The sequence below is a fragment of the Lepisosteus platostomus genome, chromosome 6 (assembly GCF_059453375.1).
Source record: "Lepisosteus platostomus isolate fLepPlt1 chromosome 6, fLepPlt1.hap1, whole genome shotgun sequence".
In the NCBI taxonomy this organism is placed as follows: domain Eukaryota; kingdom Metazoa; phylum Chordata; class Actinopteri; order Semionotiformes; family Lepisosteidae; genus Lepisosteus; species Lepisosteus platostomus.
Window position 1 is genome coordinate 22,224,722 of NC_142616.1, and position 20,392 is coordinate 22,245,113.

At 35.6% G+C, this 20,392-nt stretch overlaps 1 protein-coding gene across 2 annotated transcripts in view; it reads left to right on the plus strand.

The window, feature by feature from the left end:
* prkg1b (protein kinase cGMP-dependent 1b) overlaps positions 1 to 20,392 on the plus strand; it is a 147,272-nt gene that overhangs the window by 112,921 nt on the left and 13,959 nt on the right. For both annotated transcript variants that reach the window (XM_088634834.1, XM_088634833.1), the window contains exons 8-9: positions 6,896 to 6,961; positions 11,328 to 11,402. In XM_088634834.1, the coding sequence (XP_088490960.1) occupies positions 6,896 to 6,961; positions 11,328 to 11,402 (141 nt within the window). The remainder of the gene's footprint in view (positions 1 to 6,895; positions 6,962 to 11,327; positions 11,403 to 20,392) is intronic.

Here is a 20,392-nt window from a genome sequence, read left to right on the forward strand (position 1 = left end):
TGTGTTGAAGGTGGGTGGAGTGATAGAGTACTAGCCATGCCCAATGTGAGCACCAGCAATACTGGTGATTGAGGTCACCAGTGTTACCTGTTCCACTCTAACCTCAACAAGTAGACCCATCATTGCTGCTTGGACTGTGTTGAATACCAGATGGTCAGCCATTCACCTTGTAGATTCAAGAGTATGGGTAACATAGTAACGTGAAGTCTACCTTTACTTTTTTAAAGTGATAAAGTTTGCTACTTAAAGAAGATTCCATTTTAAAATCATACTTGTAAGTGTTAATAGTCTCTTACCTGGTCAGAGTGTTAGTTACTGGTTACTTTACCAGCATTAATGAAGTATCTGTATTGGTGTCCATACGTTGGAAAAGTTATAATTCTTTTACACAGGATATATTTCATTGTATGGAATAGTTCTGCTTAGAAATATGCCTCATTAAGAGACCAATTAAAGGAATCAATATTTATGTACTGTGATTATATAAATATCCAATCACATGGTGTCCATGTATTACTGTACTGATAATCAATTATGATATCAGTTGTCTTCAGGTTGTATTTACAGAATATACATTTTGCTGCTCTTACATTCTTAGATTCTTGCCTTTGTCCTTGCAAACTACAGATGTACAGTCAGATCGCAGATGCACACCTTACTGCAGCTCAATTCTCAGTTAGCAACTTCTAAAATTTGACTTACACATTCAAATGTGTCTGTTCAGAAACACCAGTGGAATTACATCACTTTTGATTTCACGTTTGTGATAAGAGGGAGTAGCCTGTTGCCTGTTTTCACCTTGGAATGTCAGCAGATCTACAGATCCTTTTCTCAGCTTCAGGCAGTGTTTTAAATGAAGATCATTGACCCATATGTGGTAAGACTTCCAGTCTGTTGAACATTTTATTACCTTTATGGTTTGCTTTAAAAGCAACAGATGTTTTTGGTGGTATAAAAAAAGACTTCGAAAACCAGTGTAACATCTTTGTTTCTTTCATAGTTTTTATATGAGATTCATATGATTTTTTTTTCTTGTGCCACAGGAGCAGTAAAGTACACCTGAAGTAAATATCTTTGATAGGTGCCGAAGTACTCACTGAAGATGTATTTAAATATACTGTATAGTAGGCTTTTTCTTAGAAAAAAGCTTTTTTGATCAAACAGCTTTTGATCTCACACCTCTGTTTTAATTAGAAGAAAATTCAGCTTATTAGCATGTTTAGCAAATCAATTGCTTCTTTACTAATGGTGTTTTGTTCTCTCAAGTCAGTGTCTTTGATGTTTAATAAGATTTACAAATCAATATGCTTTTCTGTGGTAAGCAGTTAAAAATCGTGAAGTATTTAGGGGGAGGGGATTGGGGGGATATCTCAAGATTTGTTCCCTGATTGATTTGTGGACAAGTAATTTTCACCAGATAAACTTTGCATTTGATTTGCCAGATCACATTCAGGCTAATTAAGCTTGTGAAGGGGACAGCTCTGCCTTTGAATTTTTTAATTTGAAATGTTGCACTATTTAATCTAAATGATTAAGAGTGAGAGAAACGCACGATTCAGTAAAGCTAAAGAATAATCAATTATTAAAAGCATGTATCTTTGCTGTCATAAACAATGCTGGTTTATTGCTAATGGTTATAAGTGAAATGACTGCTTTCAGTATCAGCTGAAAAACAGCTGCATTGAGCTTTTCATTATACTAAGCTTGCTAAAAATCCTTCACTAAAGACGAGATCGGGGTGCCACAGAATTCCTCCAGGATCAATGATAGATGCTTTTATACTCTTTGCGTACTGTGAGAAACAAAATCTTAATGTGATGGGAAGTGTTCTTTGACCCCTGCCTTGAGGGAAGGTAGTGAGCAGTTTGAAAACCCTGAAATACAGAACTGTGAGAAAAGAGCAATATGCCAGATAATTGAGAGTATTCCCCCTGGCGTTAATGCATATCAACTACTCATTAAGTGCCATTCATACTTCTTTTAAGTAAGAGTAAGGGTAAGCAAGTGTCTGAAAATCTGTAGCGATTCTGTTTTTACAAAATTGTATATTTTCTAAATAGAGATAGTAAGTGATTTGCTGTAAAAAAGTTACAATGTTCTTTTTTGAAACTATTCATGTTAAATTTTGATATAAAAGCCATAATAATAGCTCAATGCATTTCTCCTTTTCAGTAAGCAACCTCACCTTCCAACTTGAAGATATCTTTTAATCCTGTAATTTTCAACCATTCTAATTTCATGAACTATTAAATATAGATCAAATTACTTTATTTTGAAAATTGATAAACAATTAGCACTGTGTGCAGGTATATATCAAAAGTTTAAAGCAGGCACAGAGATCCTGAAACAAAGTTTCAGGTTTACTTATGAGAGTACAAATAGTGCTTTGATACCCTAGCTGAGATCTTAATGCTCCATATTACAGTGAAAGGCCTTGTTTCTTAAGTTTGTGGTTTGCCTTTCCATATGTTCCCGTGAAGCAGAAGAAATGTTCTGGAAAGTTACTGTCTTGAGTGTATTTGTCATACAGGACAGGGAATCTCACCTCATCCATGTTTTTCTTTTAGGAATAACAAAAAACAATTCCAGATGGTAAAGGAAAATACATTTTTTCAACATTGTGATTTTCAACATTAAACTTACATTTTTGTTGATTGTAACATAATTTTGACTTAACATTTATCACAGTAACAGGGAATATTCTAATGTTATACTTTAATTTTACACACAAATTTAGTTCATGTAGCATGCTGGTAGTATGTACCTGTTGGAAATGTAGCTTGGAGGTTATGAGAGTGTAATGCTTATCAATTCTAAACTGAGAAACTGTGGAGTTTCACACAGTCTAATCATCTGAGGGCCTTTGTCTCTCTCACGTCTTATATCATGGGGAGCTAGTTCATTTCATGCTGTTACAATGTAACACATTATCAATGGAAATTGAGGTCAAGATTGTGTGTATAATGAGTACAGAGAGTATTTACAGTTCTCAAAATTTGATAAGAATGCTGTGAGTTATCAAGATTGTGAGCAATACTGGGCATTTTAGTCTTTTTTTTACTAGTGCAAAATCTCAAAAACAAATGTTTGTGTTCTGCAGTGTCTTCCATTCTGTGTCAGAATTGAGATACAGATGCAGGACTATACACTGTGGTAAACAATACACTGTTACTGAAACATGCAGCATCTATTTCAAACAGGCTCCTGTAGCTATGAGATAGAACTGACAAATAAAATTATATTAATAGTCTGTCTGAAAGCCATGGTCTGCTGTCTTGGCACATCTCTAGAGGAATTGCTTAAGGTTTACAGCTGTTGGATCTATCCAAGATTGGTTATCTAGGTAAACAAGTACACATGTAGAAATTTGCCTACAAATGTGAGTTACAGTACATAGTCTGGACACAGCCAAATCATTATTTCTCTTGACTTTTACGTTGTATTACTCTTAAGCTTTTTTGTTTGATTATGCATTTTTCGCTCCAAACATTTACTCAATACTTAGCAGTTTGTAGTGAGGTCACTACAAAGAAAGGAATACAAAATGTCTCTGTCTTTTTATAAGAGGGACAAGTGTAGAACAGGTGAAGGGGGCTGGTCTCTCCTTAACAACACTACAAATAAATGAACCCAAGCCCCTTAACTACATGAATCACCTTCTATACTTACACTAGTACTATTTATAATACAAGCTTATTCAGCAGATGCAATAATTCTTTTACAGTTAGGTTTGGTATAGTTTTCCATTTTGAAATACAGGTTTTCTGCTTCAAATGTATTATTTTATTTTATATAGAAAAATGTATTGATCATTTTTTTTCTTGTAACAAGTGAATATTTTAATAGGATTTGTGCAGTATGGAGTGTCAAGATCTTTAGCTAAGAGCTCGTCCGCAATATTTTTATATTTTACCTACAATCCTTAACTATTATTCACTAACCAAAGAAACCTTTTTCTCTAAAATACCCACTGGAATAATATAACACTATGAGGTCAACAATATTCTGGAAGTTAACCTGGGACCAATATGGAATGAAACACACGTTAATACCCAAAATAAAAAGGAAGATTAACTGCCTTGCTTCGCTTCATAACCTGTTATGTTTTTTGTTTTAATTTAATCTCTGAAAGTCGTGTCCTGTCAATCGGACCCTTATGCTAGTGTCTTTTTAAGGCAGTTAGCGTATTTTACAGTAATACACACTGCCTCTTTCAAGATTTAACATTTATGATTTGCACTGATGTACCACCTTTGCCATTTACCCCCTAGTGTATGAGTCCTCTCTCTTTATTCCTAAAGGGACCTGGCTAATTAGTCTTGTGTTCAAGTGTTCACAGTCCTCAAAGGCATTGGCAGAATGTCAGCTCAATAGATTTCTGAATCAGCAATGAAACATGAACCAGAAGAAACAAGTGAAAACCTGGCACATTACACAAAGAGTTGTGGTGGTCTAAGACAGGGCTGCCCAGCCATGTTGTTGAAGCTGATAGCTACCAGCAACCGAAGGATCCAGATAAGACAAAAGCCCTGCTCTTATTTTAAGAACTTGGAGCTTAAGAAAGGTTACAAGCGAGACGAGGCCATTCAGCCCATTTCTTTGTTGATTACTTAGTTCATTGATCCAAGGATCTCATCTGGCCGTTTCATGAAAGAAGCCAAGGTGTTGAATTCAGTAACATCTTTTTTTTTCTTTCAAGATATACTTAACACATCACTCCACAGCCCAAAAAAATCTTTTTAAAACTCAAAGAATAATGTACCAGATTAGTTTTATAAACAGCCTGTACTGCAACTTTAAAAATGGAAAATACTATAGATTTTGCCAAATAAATTAAATTGCAGTTGTGGAAATCTCATCTGTTGTGAACCGTAAGCTCTTCTATTAAGTGTCAAGCAATGCGTACCTGTGGAAATCCTCTGCCAAACTAACGGAAACTCCGTCAAAGAGGAATACATTGATGAATAGCAATCACACAGTCATTTAGGAGTAAGTGAAATATGACGTTATTTCTCACATTAAAGCAACAGATCAGACTATCTGTAAAGCAGAATCCACCCAAGAAAAGCATGGAAAGGAAATGGTACATTAATAACCTTTGATGTCCTAAGTAACTTGTTGCATTAGATTCAGTTTTTCATGCTTTTATCCGTAAATGGGAAACTACTTTACATATGAATCGAAAGTCCTGGAATAATATCATTAATAGGGTGATGTACTCTAAAAATTGCCTTTTATGAAACTATAATGAAGTATAAGTGGCAAGACGTAGTCTCTTCCAGGACATTGCAGATATCAGTATGTGGTAAATAGGTTGTGCATTGAATAAAGGGAAGCATTTTAGTATTTAAAGGCATAAGCAGGGAAAAGGTCTCATTTGTGGCAGTCAAAAATAAATAGTAATGGTCACAACAGAGTGTGCAGAAGCTCAAGGTAAAACCTGGCTGGTGTTCGTCTTATGTATCTCTCTTCGCAAAGCAATTGTTTTTCAAATGTGTTGACATGTACAAGGATAAGGAACTGGGAACAGGTTCTGGTACACTAAATGCCCCATACCTTTGTGGATGGAGTGTCACTGATGTGAACATTTAATCTCTTGCTTCACTGTGCTCCCTTGTGACTGCTGGATTCTGCTTCTCTCGTACTTTGCAACACTATCGAATTGAAGCTTCCAGCAGCAGCTGTGACCTTTGAGGATGTGGAGAATCCGAAGCTGTCAGAGACCGGGGAGTAATTCCAGTGTTAGTCCAAGTATAAGACTACGTGGCTGCGCTCCGAGTGTTAGAGTGTGCTTAAGTCCCATCAAATGGACCTGAATTCATTATGGATTGCACAGAATGTGATACAGACACGTCTGACTGGGATGATTCCTCCTCAGCATGTACTGAAGACAATTCTGAGGCTGAAAATGAAAACTATACAGAGTAATGCTTGTTAATCAAACTTTTTTGTGGTCCTGAAAGACAAAAAAAGAAAAATAAGTCAGGCACTCAGCCACCTGCATCACAGAACAAATGAAGTGTTTTTATGTGATAGCATTCAGAATGTTGAAATAGCTATTTTGCGGAGTTGGAATTTTTAAAAGCAGCACTTCTGGAACTTTTTAACAGATGTTTAAATCTGCAACTTAAAAGAATATGTTCTAGTCAAAGCATGTTGGTGGTTCACACTGTATGTAGTATTAATATCAGTGCTGTTTTATTCACTGTGTTCTGTTTTGCTTTTGTATTTTAAGTTTTGTTTAGATGATTCTCATGTGATTTGTCAACAACGTTTATTATGCTTTCATATCTTTCTGTGTTTTCGTATCTTTCTGTAAGATAGTTATTCTTTATTGATAAGTAATGTGAATGTATAAATAATATTTAAGAGTTATTTTGTCTTTCTGAAACAAGAAAAGAAACCAGTGTTGCTTCCGAGTAGAGTCTGACAGTGTCATTGTGGTAAATTAATGTCTTTCATCAAAAAATGTTATCATCATCAGAATAAAGACAGAGCGTTTTGTACTCAAGGCAAAAGGGTAACAAACATCCGACATCTCTTGTCTAAACAATCTGAGGTTTTTTTTTAATGAAAACATTCCAATGTTGAAATCACTCAAAGAATTCCAATACAATAAGCAGGTTTGTAAATTTTTGAAAACATTGATGAAATTTTCTCCTGTGGTTAAACAGATGGGATTTTAAACCAGTTTTCCCCAATGGAAGAACAAGCTGCTTCTTCTCAACCGTCTAGACAAGTCCTTAACTCTATTTTATGGATGTATTTGTTTGGATTTTGTTTTTTCCTGGTAGACCCAGCAACGACAGAAAAGATACAGTAGGTGCACCAGTGAAAAGATGAAAACACCACTCAGAGGACTGTGGCACTGATGCATTTTTTGTCTTTTTCACAGAGAAGATATAAGAACAGCCAATGTCATTGCTGCTGAAGCTGTGACCTGTTTGGTTATAGACAGAGAGTAAGTAATCCTAAATACATTTTATACGTCTGTAGATGTGTGTTAGTTTTACCTTTTTCGTTTTGCTTTGTTTTGATTGTGCAATTGTGAACAATAATCTGTTAATTGGTCAAATCATGCTTTGATAATCTTTCATCTCGAATGCTTTCCCTGTGTTTACTGAAAGTTTAGTTTCAATGTGTGGAGTCTCAGTCGACTGACAATTATACAATTATGGCTGAATCACACATTTCTCAGTTGGAGGTGTTTTGTTTTAAAATCTTTTGGTTGTTATTGTTGCCTTGTATTCCAAGATATGAATTTAGCCTTAAAAGGTCATTATCAAATTTTCTTTTCCTCCATTTCACACTAAGGAGCCTCAAACCTGTATGGTTTTAATAGAAGAAAAAAAACAGTAAAGTAAGTAACGACACAACTCCATTAAAAGTGGCTTCCACATACTGACATTGATGATTTTGAGTCTCATGGGATAGCATGAAGAGGTTCAACAGAAGAGCTCTGTCAGCCTGAGGGCAGCAAAGGAACAAGTAGATGTTGTACAAGAAAGAACAAAGTGTTTTCAAGACCTGAAGTAGGCTCTACAGCGTGTAATTAACACAACACTTGTTTCACGGTGCAGCATGCTTCCCTTGTGAATCAGCTGCACACTGTTGAAATGTGTGGCTAAATGTGTGGTTGACACAGTGCCATCTACCACAGAGCTCCATGGCCATAAGACTGGGCTACAAAGGGAGTTTCTGTGCAGACAAATACTGAAAGGACCTAATGCCAATGCAGGAAATCAACCACTAATTTCATTACCAAGCCTGGATGAAAGGTTTACAGCTCAGCTCATTAAGATTTACTTATTTTGGCCGCTGTTCACTGTTCGGATGCTAGACCGGCAGATAATTATCAGGTTCATGTAGATTTCCTGGTACTGCTACGCCACTGGATCATGATTCGTGAGTGCTGAACAGAAATACAGATGGATTGGGAGCTGTGGAGACACGTCAACAAAACATGCTCCATATCAGACCATGAAGGTTAGTTTATTGCTTAGTGTTTTAGTTCAGGACAAAAGATATCAATCTTGCATCACCAGGCAGGGAAGATTTTTTTTTTAAAACACAGGGTTTCTAAGGGGCCAGGTTAATTTGCAGCCCACTGTATTTAAGGTTTAAAGATTGAGACAAAGCTCTCAGTTCCCATCACCCTATCCATATCAGCTTCTATAAATAAGAAGGCATTGCCCATCTCCAAGGCTGAGACTTGGTTCCAATTTGGGAAGGTTACATGTTGGAAACATCAGAAAACCTCACTGACACAATTGTGTATTCAAAGTCACCTGATCTTTTGAATATGTTCATTTGGGGAAGAGCTATAATTTCGAGGTATTCCTAACCTCCTGGCTTGAACGATGAAAGCTCTAACCACAACACACAAAACAACTTTTTAATCTGCAAAGGACCAAGTAATAGGTTTATTCCATGCTGAAAAGAGAAGAAAGAAAACACAAAGTTTCGGCTGTGGAGCCTTCTTCAGGTGTGGCACACTTCTTCCTCACAAACCTATCACTTGGTCCTTTGTGGCCTAGGCATGCTGATCCAGCTACCCACCTGAACTTTTTCATATTTTATTAATTCAATTGAGAACAAGTCATAATGTCAACAATCACTGGGGGAATACACATTCCTTCAGCTGGGTATTTACTAGAGAAATATGAATTAAATACTTTGTTTAATCGTACAACAGCAGCATGTAATATAGGATTTGAACCTATGACCCTCTAGTCTAGAGTCCTAACCATGATTCCATGCTGCTGGCCTGACAAATAACCACTAATATCTGCTCTTTTTCTTGGACTCAGCTAATCATGTACTTAATCTTAACAGAAAACAGGAATACTGTGGAAAATTTCCAATCAATAAACTGAAATTTTACTTTCAAGCTGAAATTGTCACAGTGAAGTAGCATTTGGTTTACTTGTATTAATGATGCTAAGATCTGAATGTTAAAGGTCTAGATTATGCAGCTTTATGTTCTATATTCTACAGCAGGTTTCCATTAAATGGCTTTCACACAATATCTGTTCAGGTTTTCTTTTCTAATATTGTCATAAATATCTTGCAAGCCATTAGTATGTTTGTTACAGTGTATAATATTTTGTGCAATATATTGGTATATTTGATCTGAAGGTCTATTATTTATAATAAGTATAAATAAATATTAAGTAATTTTTGATTAAACCGTACATTATGTTCTGCCCACTAATGATACATGAGAATGCAATGCAGTTTACCTCATCTCTTAATCTGCATTTGCACATTTTGTACTTACTAAGCAAGGGATATTTGCATTGTTTTAAATAACAAGTGATGGGGAGTGACAATTTTTTACTAAATAACCATTTTTGTGAAGCCTGAAAAATACAATTGAAGGGGTGGAATTTATTTATTCAAAATAATTTATTGGTGGTGAACAATAAATACAGTTCCACATTCAAATTTTATTCAGCAAAGAAATGTTAAAATACTATCCATCAGCATATTCCAGAGAGCTCAAGGATGATGATGGTATCATAGCAGCCTCAGGGAAAATTTGAATTCGTTTTGGAAAACGGGGCTCTCTAAAGGACTTGTGTGATGGAACATTTAAATGAGCACATTGACCTGCCCTTATTGAACCATGTTATGGTAATCAGACCCCTCTTAGCCTCTGATGTACTTTGCTTTGGTATGCAACAGATGGCAGAGTATTGCACGATAACATATAATAAATGCACAGCCAAGCTCTCAAAAATGAAGAAGCTTCCATGAAAGAGAAAAATAGATATATTTTGTTGTATCGTGCCATAAAATATCGCATCTGTGTATCACAAAGGGAAATTTTCATAGACTTCAGTTTCCAGTGCCTTCTCAGCTGATCACTTTCATTCATACTGTTTTTGAGAAAGAGGCAGGGCAATTACTCTCCTCAAAAAAGGAATTTGTTTTTAACAGACTGAAAGTATTCAGAAGTATTTTGCATTTTAGGAGAAAATAAATTAACTCTAAATCCTCATTGAAAACCTGAGAGTAAGTTAATAACATTTTGCCAGCAGTGCATAATATCAAACTCTCCTCTTCTATCTTGGTCCAATCGTTTGTGAAATTGTTCTTAATCTAAAGAAAAACGGAAAGCAAACATGGTAAGAAATTGAAATTCATGGACATTCAAGAATATCTTTGTAGAGGTTTTAGTATTTAATATTGGGTCTTATGCAGTTAAAAATCTTATGAAATATTAAATTACAGAAAGCATTAGCCATCAAACAACATTTGTGAGAGGTTCCCTTATAAGCTATAATATTAAAGTTTAATGCACAATACTAATGACAACTGTCTTAAGATGCATATTGATTGATGAAAATAAGCTGAATGAAATTTAGTCTTGGACTGAGTTCTGTTGTACAAGACACATGTTCCTCTGATGGGGCTGTGCCCAGTGTCAACTATAATGGAAACCTAATCTCCAAAGTGCCTGTGTTAAGTTGGCCTTTTTCTTGACAATCTTTTTAAGTTTTTCACCTGGCCTAAAGTGCCCCTGTGTTATTGTGATTTACATCTTACAATACTGAGCTAATTGAAGTTAATCCTCTGAGGTCCAGAGAGCTTTGATGTTGATTTCCTGCTTTGTGGGTGTTTGATGTCTCTTATTAGAGACTTACCTATTGTCTTGGACATTTATGTACTAATGCAAAATATGTGCATAAATAGAATGCAGGAAACTTATGATTTGCTATGATTTCTTTTCTCCAACTGTTAAAATCGAAAAATATTTCTTCTTAGAAGGTTTGTACTCTTTTTGCATTTCATTATGTGTTAAAAGATTGTTTTCATGCTGAAAATTCTATTGGCTGTCTAGTTTCCTAACTGTAAAACATGTGTGATAATACAGCGATCTTCTACAAATACTGTATCATAACAATGTTAGCTGGAAAGAAGAGAAATGATGGCACATTATAAACTATTGAATATTACTGAAATAACATGTATCAGGCAATCAATTTCAATTTTATACTGTAAGCTAAAGCAATACAACCACAAATGCACCAAAAACCTCCAATCGTCAGACACAATTGTTTGCTTTTTTATATGCTCATTTTCCATCCCTTACTCAAGAACACTTAAACACCAGTTTTGCTTCCCTAGTGCTACCACTTGAGCTCCTAATTCAAACATCCGGCCTTTCAGTCCTTCAACAAGCAATCAATCACATATATTAAGAGGTAAACAGGTTACATACGGTCCACGGTTAACACTGTGCTTCTGGCAAATTGTTATTATCTGGTCTCTGTTGTAAGAATTATTTTTTGGCATTTATGTTTCAAAAACTCTTTTTTCAGCTCATTTAAACACTTGATTGGGGGGCTAGAGGATGTGTCAAACAAAGCTTATGAAGATGCTGAAGCCAAGGCAAAGTAAGTCACTGTTATTATCCATGTATTCCCTGTTATTGTGTCTATCTGCCTATACTGCAGCACACTGGGCTCTCACATGTCTTGCATCTGGAAGGCTCAGAAACACTAAGAAGAAGCATGTTACTTGGAGTGTGTGGTTTCGAAATAGTGCTCAATCTGGATAGATGCCTAAGAAACTCAAAAACGAACCTGTCCCAGTGGAAGTGAATCATCTCATCAATGGCTGTAATTTACATACTGGACTACAAAGTACATACCTCTTGGTACATAGCTCTGCCAACCAAAGACATCTGTGTCTATGAGAAAATAAACTGTGGTAAATGTAGAAATGAGTGCAAAGCTGTGAGTAAATTGAGACAGAAGGCTGGTTGGGGTTGTTCACTGACTTTGTAGTCCGTCAAAGTCTCATTGTGACAAGCCCCCTAGGAAATCAGTGTCCCTCAGTATCTGCCTCATCTGGCATTATAATACTTTATACTCACTCGATTCAAATGCAGCTGGAAGCTCTTCGTGGTTTTACAGCTTCAAGAAGTAAATTTTAATGTTAGCAAAAAGGAGATTATCCTCTACAGATGGAACGTTTTATGACCCTACAGGCATTAGGCTATCCACTGTGGACTGCTGCAAAGAATGGGAAGTCTTTTGAAAAGATAAATATCAATCACAGGTGAACAGCATTTACACTGAACTGTGTTCCTATTGGGGAAGAACTGTAAATAGCCTTTATTTAAAAAAATAAGTGCACATGTATTAATGATGAACTCTCAGTATTTCTTTATAGTGATAATATTTCTTCGTATCAAGATATCTTAAAAGTACTGTATGTACTGTATGTGTTTTTGTTAATGTACACAGTTGCACAAGATGTTTCCTACAAGTTCTGATCCTCAGGCAGTATTTTAAAACCTGGCGCACCCCATTAAACCCTCTGGGCCCAGGCTACTGGTGCTGACCTCAGAGCGAAGTCCAGATTCCCCAGAAGGCAAAATAGCTATGTTCATTTCTGTTCTGCTGTTTTGGTTGATCTACTCAGCTTTGGAGAACTGTAATGATCCTCCCTTTGGAATATGAGTGTTGGGAGATATGCAAAATGCCCATCAAGTGCAGGCTGGCCTCAGTCAGTGCTTTTCTCACTACAGAAACAATAAATATTTAAAATCTAAGTAGCTAACTTTTAAATGGATTCAATTTGAAACATTTTGAATATTGTACTATGGCATGGACTGTGCAGAATTACTTCTATCACCTGCTAAACAAACAAATGAGCACATTGAGCCAAATTTCCTGTATCCTCTCTTATTCTAGTAAGTCAAGCCAAAAAATGATATTTTACATTTATTTACAAAAATGTCTTAACTATTTTTCCAAACAACATGAATAAATGTATTCAAATTGGAATTACTTCCACTTCTGTGCAGTACTGTATATACATATGTCCCTATGAATTAATCTGGTAGTTATTGACAGCATTGGTTAATGAGGTAGATGTAAAGTGAAGATTTTAATTTACAAAATACAATAGAATTTCCTATTCTTCCTTCAGAAGAAAAACAACACTTTTTTCTTTCAGTCAAATTAGAATCTGAGAGAGGTATAATTAAAATAGTTTTAATGGGTCCTGCAACTTAATCTTTTAAAGTTCAGGAGTTTTATGAATTAGTTTGCAAATCACCATTGGCTTGCATTACATTTTAATTACTATTGCTCTTTTCCCTGACCCGTGCTGTAATTACCTCTGATGACTTTACTAAAGAAACAAATGAGCAATCAAATTTGACAAGGCAATTTGTAGTTATGAAGCAGTATGTGTCACTTGCAACCTGTTTGCGTGCATTAAAAAAGCAGTCCCATTAAATATGATTTAAAATTGAAGTAGTGGATAATGTTTCAATATGGAGGGTGTGCAAAAGTCATTTCACTTGTTACTTTTTCAATAACAATGCTTTTCTGTGAAAAGTGAATAATAAAAGGGAAACCATAGTAATGACTTGATTAAAACAGACAAACTTGATTTTTCTTATAACTTGTTTCAAGAATGGATATGCAAGTGTGTTTTAATCCTTCATGAAAATGGGACAAAAAAGATACTTTACAGAATATCCAATAGAAGTGCAGTGTATCTTTTTGACTTCCATTAACCTTGTTGTTTCTACAGGGTATACACGTCTTGTATACTGAACGTGAAACGAAACATTCTATGTATGCAGGTGTGGTTTTAAGAGAATATACCAATTTTGGATATTGAATAAATGTTTTAAAGTTTAATTAATTGATCATTCATTGTCTCTGATACACTTGAGTGCCTCTGATGGCACTATGGCATAAGCATTAGACCATCTTATTAGTGAGAAAGTTAATTGGGCAAAGGTGATGAGGTGATTTAGCCCAATGGATAGAAGTAATGCAGAAATACCTGATATTATTCCTGCCTTTTTATTTGTCATTTCCTTCTGTATAAATGTTGGTTTACTATAAAAAATATTTTTTTCCTGTTATTTAAACATACAAGTAAATATCTATTTCTGTTACTTAGTCATAAAGGCATTTAAGTATTTATTAGGCTATGCTTTTGTAATTTGAAAGCATTAAAATAGTTTAAAATCTGTAGTCTCTCTGACAGCAACTCAAATCATAAAGGTAGAATCAAATCAGCTACAGTGATGAGGTAAGAACTGATTAAACAGACATCATGTTCCAACATTATGCCATCTTTTACTGTCCCGTTTGTTTATTTCTTTTATTACAATGTATAAATATTGAATATAAGTTTACTTATTAATAGTATTAGTATCCATAGGATGTTTTGTGAGTGCAGTTCTTCTGAGTACTGTTTTGTGCACATAATAAAGTGAAGTCTTAGGTTTTAGCTATATTAATTCATTGTGCATGCCAAGTGTGTTTAAAATATTTTAGGAAGCAAGGTCCAGGAACACAAGCAAGGCTAACAGTCACGATACTTGAGTACTGGTGATTCCTCTGAGATTCCTCTGAGTCCCTATTTATAAAAAAAGTCCAGATGGCTTCCATCAGTGCACAGTTACCAAGCCACTGGGGTCCACTTCAACTAAAAGAATCAGACGCAGGACATTTAAAACTACTAAAAAGTCAGTGAGGTTCCCACATGTGTTCTGAATTCTGAAAAAACTGAAAAAAACATGGCTGTGCACACATACTGTATAAACTCAAAGCAGAATAAAAAGTTAAATTCAGCGAAACCAAGGAAAATAGGATAGTAAAGAAAGGCTGGTCGGGTGGCACAGTGGTGAGCATTGCTGCCGTGCAGCACTGGGGCCCCGGGTTCAATTCCGGACCTGGGGTGCTGTCTGTGTGGAGTTTGTATGTTTGTATTTCCCACAGTCCAAAGACATTGTGGAGGATAACTGGCTTCTGGGAAAACTGATCTTGGTGTGAGTGTCGGTTAGCAGCGGGTGCAAGATGGGATACACCCTGGACAGTACACGATAGACTGGTGTCCTGTCAGTGGTGTATCCTGCTTTGTAACCGATGCTAAAAGGGATAGGCTCTGGCTCCCCCACAACCCTGAATTGTATGAAGCAGTTAGAAAATGAATGGATGGAAGGCTGCTGCCATCTGTCTTTGACTGGCTGAGTATTCTGATTCACAGCTCATTATGGGAGATATAGGCTGCTGTCCAGTAAGCCGGTCCAGACTGTGCAGTTAAGTTTACAGGCTTCAGTTGGGGTGTCTAAAGGTAGCTATCCATAAACAGAGAAAGGACAAGCACACGAGGCTTACGATAGTATAGATTTGAGCAGTTTTAAATTCCTTTGTGATTTTTTCTATTAAAAACGTTTATTTGTTCCTTTCTGTTGACACTCTTTATTGTGAAATCCTAGGGTGAAATACTCCCATTCAGACACTCCTCTGTAAATAATCTGTTTGTCAGTCAGACCAAATTGATTGCGTCTCTCAATGGAAGAGCTTGAAAGCTTTCTATTGAGCAATTACTCCATTAAAGAAGCTCTTACACTAAAAAGTATTTCCTTTTGTTCCAGCTAGTAGACGTGATGCCACAGACCAAAATCAATCATTTTGCTGAAAGGTGAAGATAGCAAATGAAATCCTCCAAATTTATTTGATGCGTATATTTATTTGATATAAATAAGTCTTAATGCAACTTTGGCATTGATGTCTTATGTTTTACGCAGTGTATTATTTGAAAGCTTTAGCACTATAATTAACAGTGCCATATGAATAGATACTGGGTCTCATGTACTTCATCTTCAAAAGCTGTACAAGTTCGCCCCCTGGTGGCAGACAATTAGATCCTCGTCTGTTAATTTTTTAAGATTTGAAGTTACCCCATTTTTACCTTAGGCTGTTAGAAATTACATTATACCTCAAATAAAAAATATAAATCAGCCTAAAAAACAATGCAAATAACTATTTATAACCAGTTCATGTAAAATGTGTAATTCATATTAAAAGTCACGTAGAGTTTACATTGGCTTTTTCTCATTTTGTATTAAGTTGTTAATTTTGTATTTTTATATTTGTTAATTTTAATATTGTTTGTGAAGACAGTCACTATGTGAATGAAAGTTTTACACCTTTTCACTTTAGAATTTTAGGTAGTTCCAGGCTGTAGTCTGAACATATATCAAATAATAAATGAACTTTTTTCCCTGTTTTCAGTGGTATGGAGTGTACGTTTATTTTCATTTGAATGTATTTTTTTCCCATTCAAAATGCTGGTACCATTTACAGCATTTAGTTAAATTATTTTTTCACCATACTGCTATTTGAGCCTATTTTTATCAAAACACAGAATGATTACAATTGAGCAGAGGTTTGTGGTCTATCTATCAAATGTGAAGGTTTACAAAAGTATGATTTTCTATCACCATAATACCCCAGAGCAGCAAAATTAAATTTCAAGCACATCACTGATGTGATTCAGCAGATTATCTGCTTAAAGAAATGTAAGGATACGGATACATAATAAATCCATGTTCTTAGAAGTCCTGGTGCAAACATAGGTCTTTGTATCCATGATTACTATGTTATTGTGCTTATCACCACTGCAATAGTATACTATTAAGGACAATATGTAGAAAAGCATAGTATATTTTCATTTTGACAGTGATTTACTCAGTATATATTAACTGTGGAAAGAAAGGGATTCTGGTGAGACTTGAATAAGAATCACCCCATGTTCCATGAGAACAGCTCTGCTTATCAAATAGACTATGTCTATTTGAGAGGCAATGCTAATGTGAAATAATGAAATTGGAATGACAGGGAAACCAGTAGTGGGTGTGTGTGTCAGCAGCATGCCCTGACCAGACAGCTCCGTATTGTAAAAGGTAGAGTAAATTATATCCAATCCCTTTGCTGAGCATAAATATGTAAATTTGACAAGTCACGATTAAGGCTCGCAGTTTCTGCTCCTTTCTTGTAAAGTGCGATTCAGCTTTTCACACAGCTGTTGTTGCCATGACAAACACCCACTGATGAAAACAATCTAGTCTTTTGCGTCCCATCAAGTGTTTACAGGCTTGTGTGAGCAGACATTGTATTTGAGCTATTTAATTAGCGGCAGACTACTCTGTACTTGCATGGACCTGAGACTGAAGGGTGATGCTGAAATAATTAAATTAGTAACCAGGAGAAAAATCTGCAATTTCAGCCATCAAAATGCATGATGGCCACGATCAGTCTTTTTAAATAAAAAAGTAAAAATGCTGCTCTTTTTTACTTTTTGTAATTTATCTTACAATCTTAAAGAAAGGTTCAGAAAGTTTAACAAATGTTGTTTCAGCAAATTATTTAAAGTTTTCAGGTCTTAATAAACATAAGTACAAGACGTTACCTCCCAATACACAATTTAATTAGTTAAATTTTGTTTGTCTAATAAGACATTTTACTTTAAACCATCAGAACTTTACAGTTCATTCAGCTGTCACTGATTTGCTGTAACAGTGAAAATCCATTATAAGACAAACATTTGGCAAAGAAACAAGGCTAGTTTACTGTTTTATCTAGGAGATGGTTTTCACAGTTTTATTTTTACTATTTATTGTCATAAGTGCTATCCATCTGATTTTAGAAAAAATAATTTGACTTTTCTTTCCATCTTGTTTGACGTGACTTCATTACTTATTTCAGTTTCTGTTTTCAGCTCTGATATATAGTATGCGTACTATATCACTCATAACTTGTGACTGTTTCACTTTTTTTCTTGTTATTTTTATTTGTATAAAATTTGGTGTATTTACATGTGACAGTATATTTTGTAAGTCACATGAGTTAGATATCTGACAATAATCATTATCATCACATAATGCTGCGTGAGGAGTAGTTGTTGGTGTAGCTTTTCAATTGTAACAGTTGTTTTCGATGCAGTTGAGGTAACTGTTCCTAGAGGGAGCTGTAACACATAGACCGAAGGAATACTATAATGAATAGAAAACTACGGAAGGGGTTTAAAAATGTACATGAAAAGTTGAACCTGAGAATGAAATGAATGTTCAAATTTGTTGAATCTGTCAGTTAGTGTAGTTGTTAATAATGTCTCTGTTGTCATGAAATTATGTTATGTTTTGATTATATTTGCCAACCCATATAATAATGGTTAATTTTTTATACTTATACTGGGGCATTAGGACCCACACAGACTACAGGGCAAGCGCCCCCTACTGGCCCCACCAACACCTCTTCCGGCAGCAAAATTAGCTTTTCCAGGAGGTCTCCCATCCAGGTACTTACCAGGCTCACACCTTAGCTTAGCTTCAGTGGGATGCCAGTTGTGAGTTGCAGGGTGATATGGCTGCTGGCATGGTGGAATGATGTTCACATAAACCAATGTTTAGATGATAAGAGATGTCCTGAAAAACAATAACTCAATCTTGTGAAGAAGGTATACTATAGGAGAACTATAGTATAGAACTACATAAAATTGGAGAACAGGTCAAATTTAACACTTGGCAGAAAACCTGATAAGTGGAGCTCATTATAAAAATAAACTGAAAAGCATACTGCACATCATACAATGTGCTTTAATAAGATAACCTTGAATTGTTAAGCGTTTAAAATTGCTTGAAATCAGAACTGATACTAAGTTTTTTCAGCCTTTAGTCAGTATAGAACGCTTATTTTGCCCAGGAATATATCCATTTGCTCTACTCTGGATTTATTCTAGAGCAATAATATATTTTTGTATTGTGGTGTCCAAAATTCTACAACACATTCTAAACGTGGTTTCTCTAGTACATTATATAATTTTAATTTGACATCCCTTGATTTAAATACTACACTTTTATATATGTATCCTAACATTTTTCTAATTTATTGCTTCCCCTCTCTGTCTGGAGTAAGAAAATGATGTCTATCTTTAAACTTTAAGTCTTTCTCATAAGTAGCCTCCTTAAGCATCTTATATTTGTTTATCCTGATTTCCTTTTAAAGGGCATAGATACTAGTCTGCAAAAATACCGCATAGAATATAAAGTTCCCATACTAAAACTATAAATATCAATGTTTAATCTATTTATATGTTGTCCAAACTAATATGAGTCTAAAGGAGGACAAATTACCTTTACAACTTTTTCCAAAGGTCACTTGGTTGACAGCATCCTTTAGTTTCTCTTTTCAGGTATTTTCTTTATAGCTGACTCAAGTTCTCATTCAGACCCCCAACACAATACCTGGTAGATTCCATTCTAGCACATCCCTGCCTGGCTGTCAGTACACTAAGATTAGATCTAAGATCAGATAAGAGATAAGATCACTTTAATGGCCCTATACAATTTCTTGTATTAGGAATTAGTCTTTTCGCATACCCCAACTTGCCCTCCATGAGACACAGACACACAGAGAGGGAGAGAAGCTTGGAGTCAGAGTGCAGGGTCAGCCATTTATACAGCACCCCGGGAGCAGTTGGGGTTAAGGGCCTTGTTCGGGGGCCAAACGGAGTAGGATTCCTCTGCCAGCTATGGGATGCAAACCGGCAACCTTCCAGCCACAGGTGCAGAGCCTTAGCCACAGAGCCACAGCACCCCCCTCTGTAGCTCTTATAGCGGCGCAACGCAGTTCCCTTTAGAAGCAATTGCTGAAAGACTAGACACAGTGAGGCAGAGGAATAGAGATGCGATGTATTTTTTAAATTTAACCCATTTTCGTATTGTTCACTTCAGTTATTAGCAGCATTCCTTTGGCATGAGTAAGTGTGAACTCAGTGGAGAGAAAATCTATTGGTAATATCCCCTGGTAGGCCGTGTATTAAGGGCTGTTTCAAGTTTCCAAACACAAGTGTGTTTTCTGAGAAACAGAAACTATATCTGCCAACACCGTTGCCTATAATCTGAAGTACTGTCTTTATTACATTATTTGTTGGCCAACACATTCACTTGCAAAGGACAACACCGTTGATATAACCTTGTGTGCTGTTTCGCAGTGTCCTCAGTGAAGCATGTGAACTAAAGAATGATTTTTTTAAAAATATATTTGCTTTTCTGGAAATAAACCAACCAATACCAAAAGTAAAAGGAAACTTCACAATCTAAAATTACAACTACTTTTGACATTGTAGAAAGATTTATTTTCACAAAATGCAAAATAAAGTGACAAAATTAACTAAGATATATGGTACACAAACCTAAAGAATTTGATCTTAAGCATGTGAAAATTATGCTAAAATACTAACTCTGGCTAAGATTTATTTCCGTGGGAAATGGAATAAGGTCTACTTGTTGTGAATAAATATGGTATACAGAGAATTGAAACTAAAGAAAATAAAAAGTGACAGGGAAAATGTTAGCTTGCACCCATGACTGTAAATAGCAAGTTCTCAGGACTGAGAACAGGGTATCTCAAGTCACAGGGAAATAGGTACATTGACTAATGCTTCATGGGTAAACATAAGATGGCCAGATTCTTATTTATCTTTTCCAGCATGGTCAGTGAATTAAGCAAAGCAAGATTCAGTTCTTGTTGCTTTTGCCATACCTTTATATTGAGCTGAAAGGAAT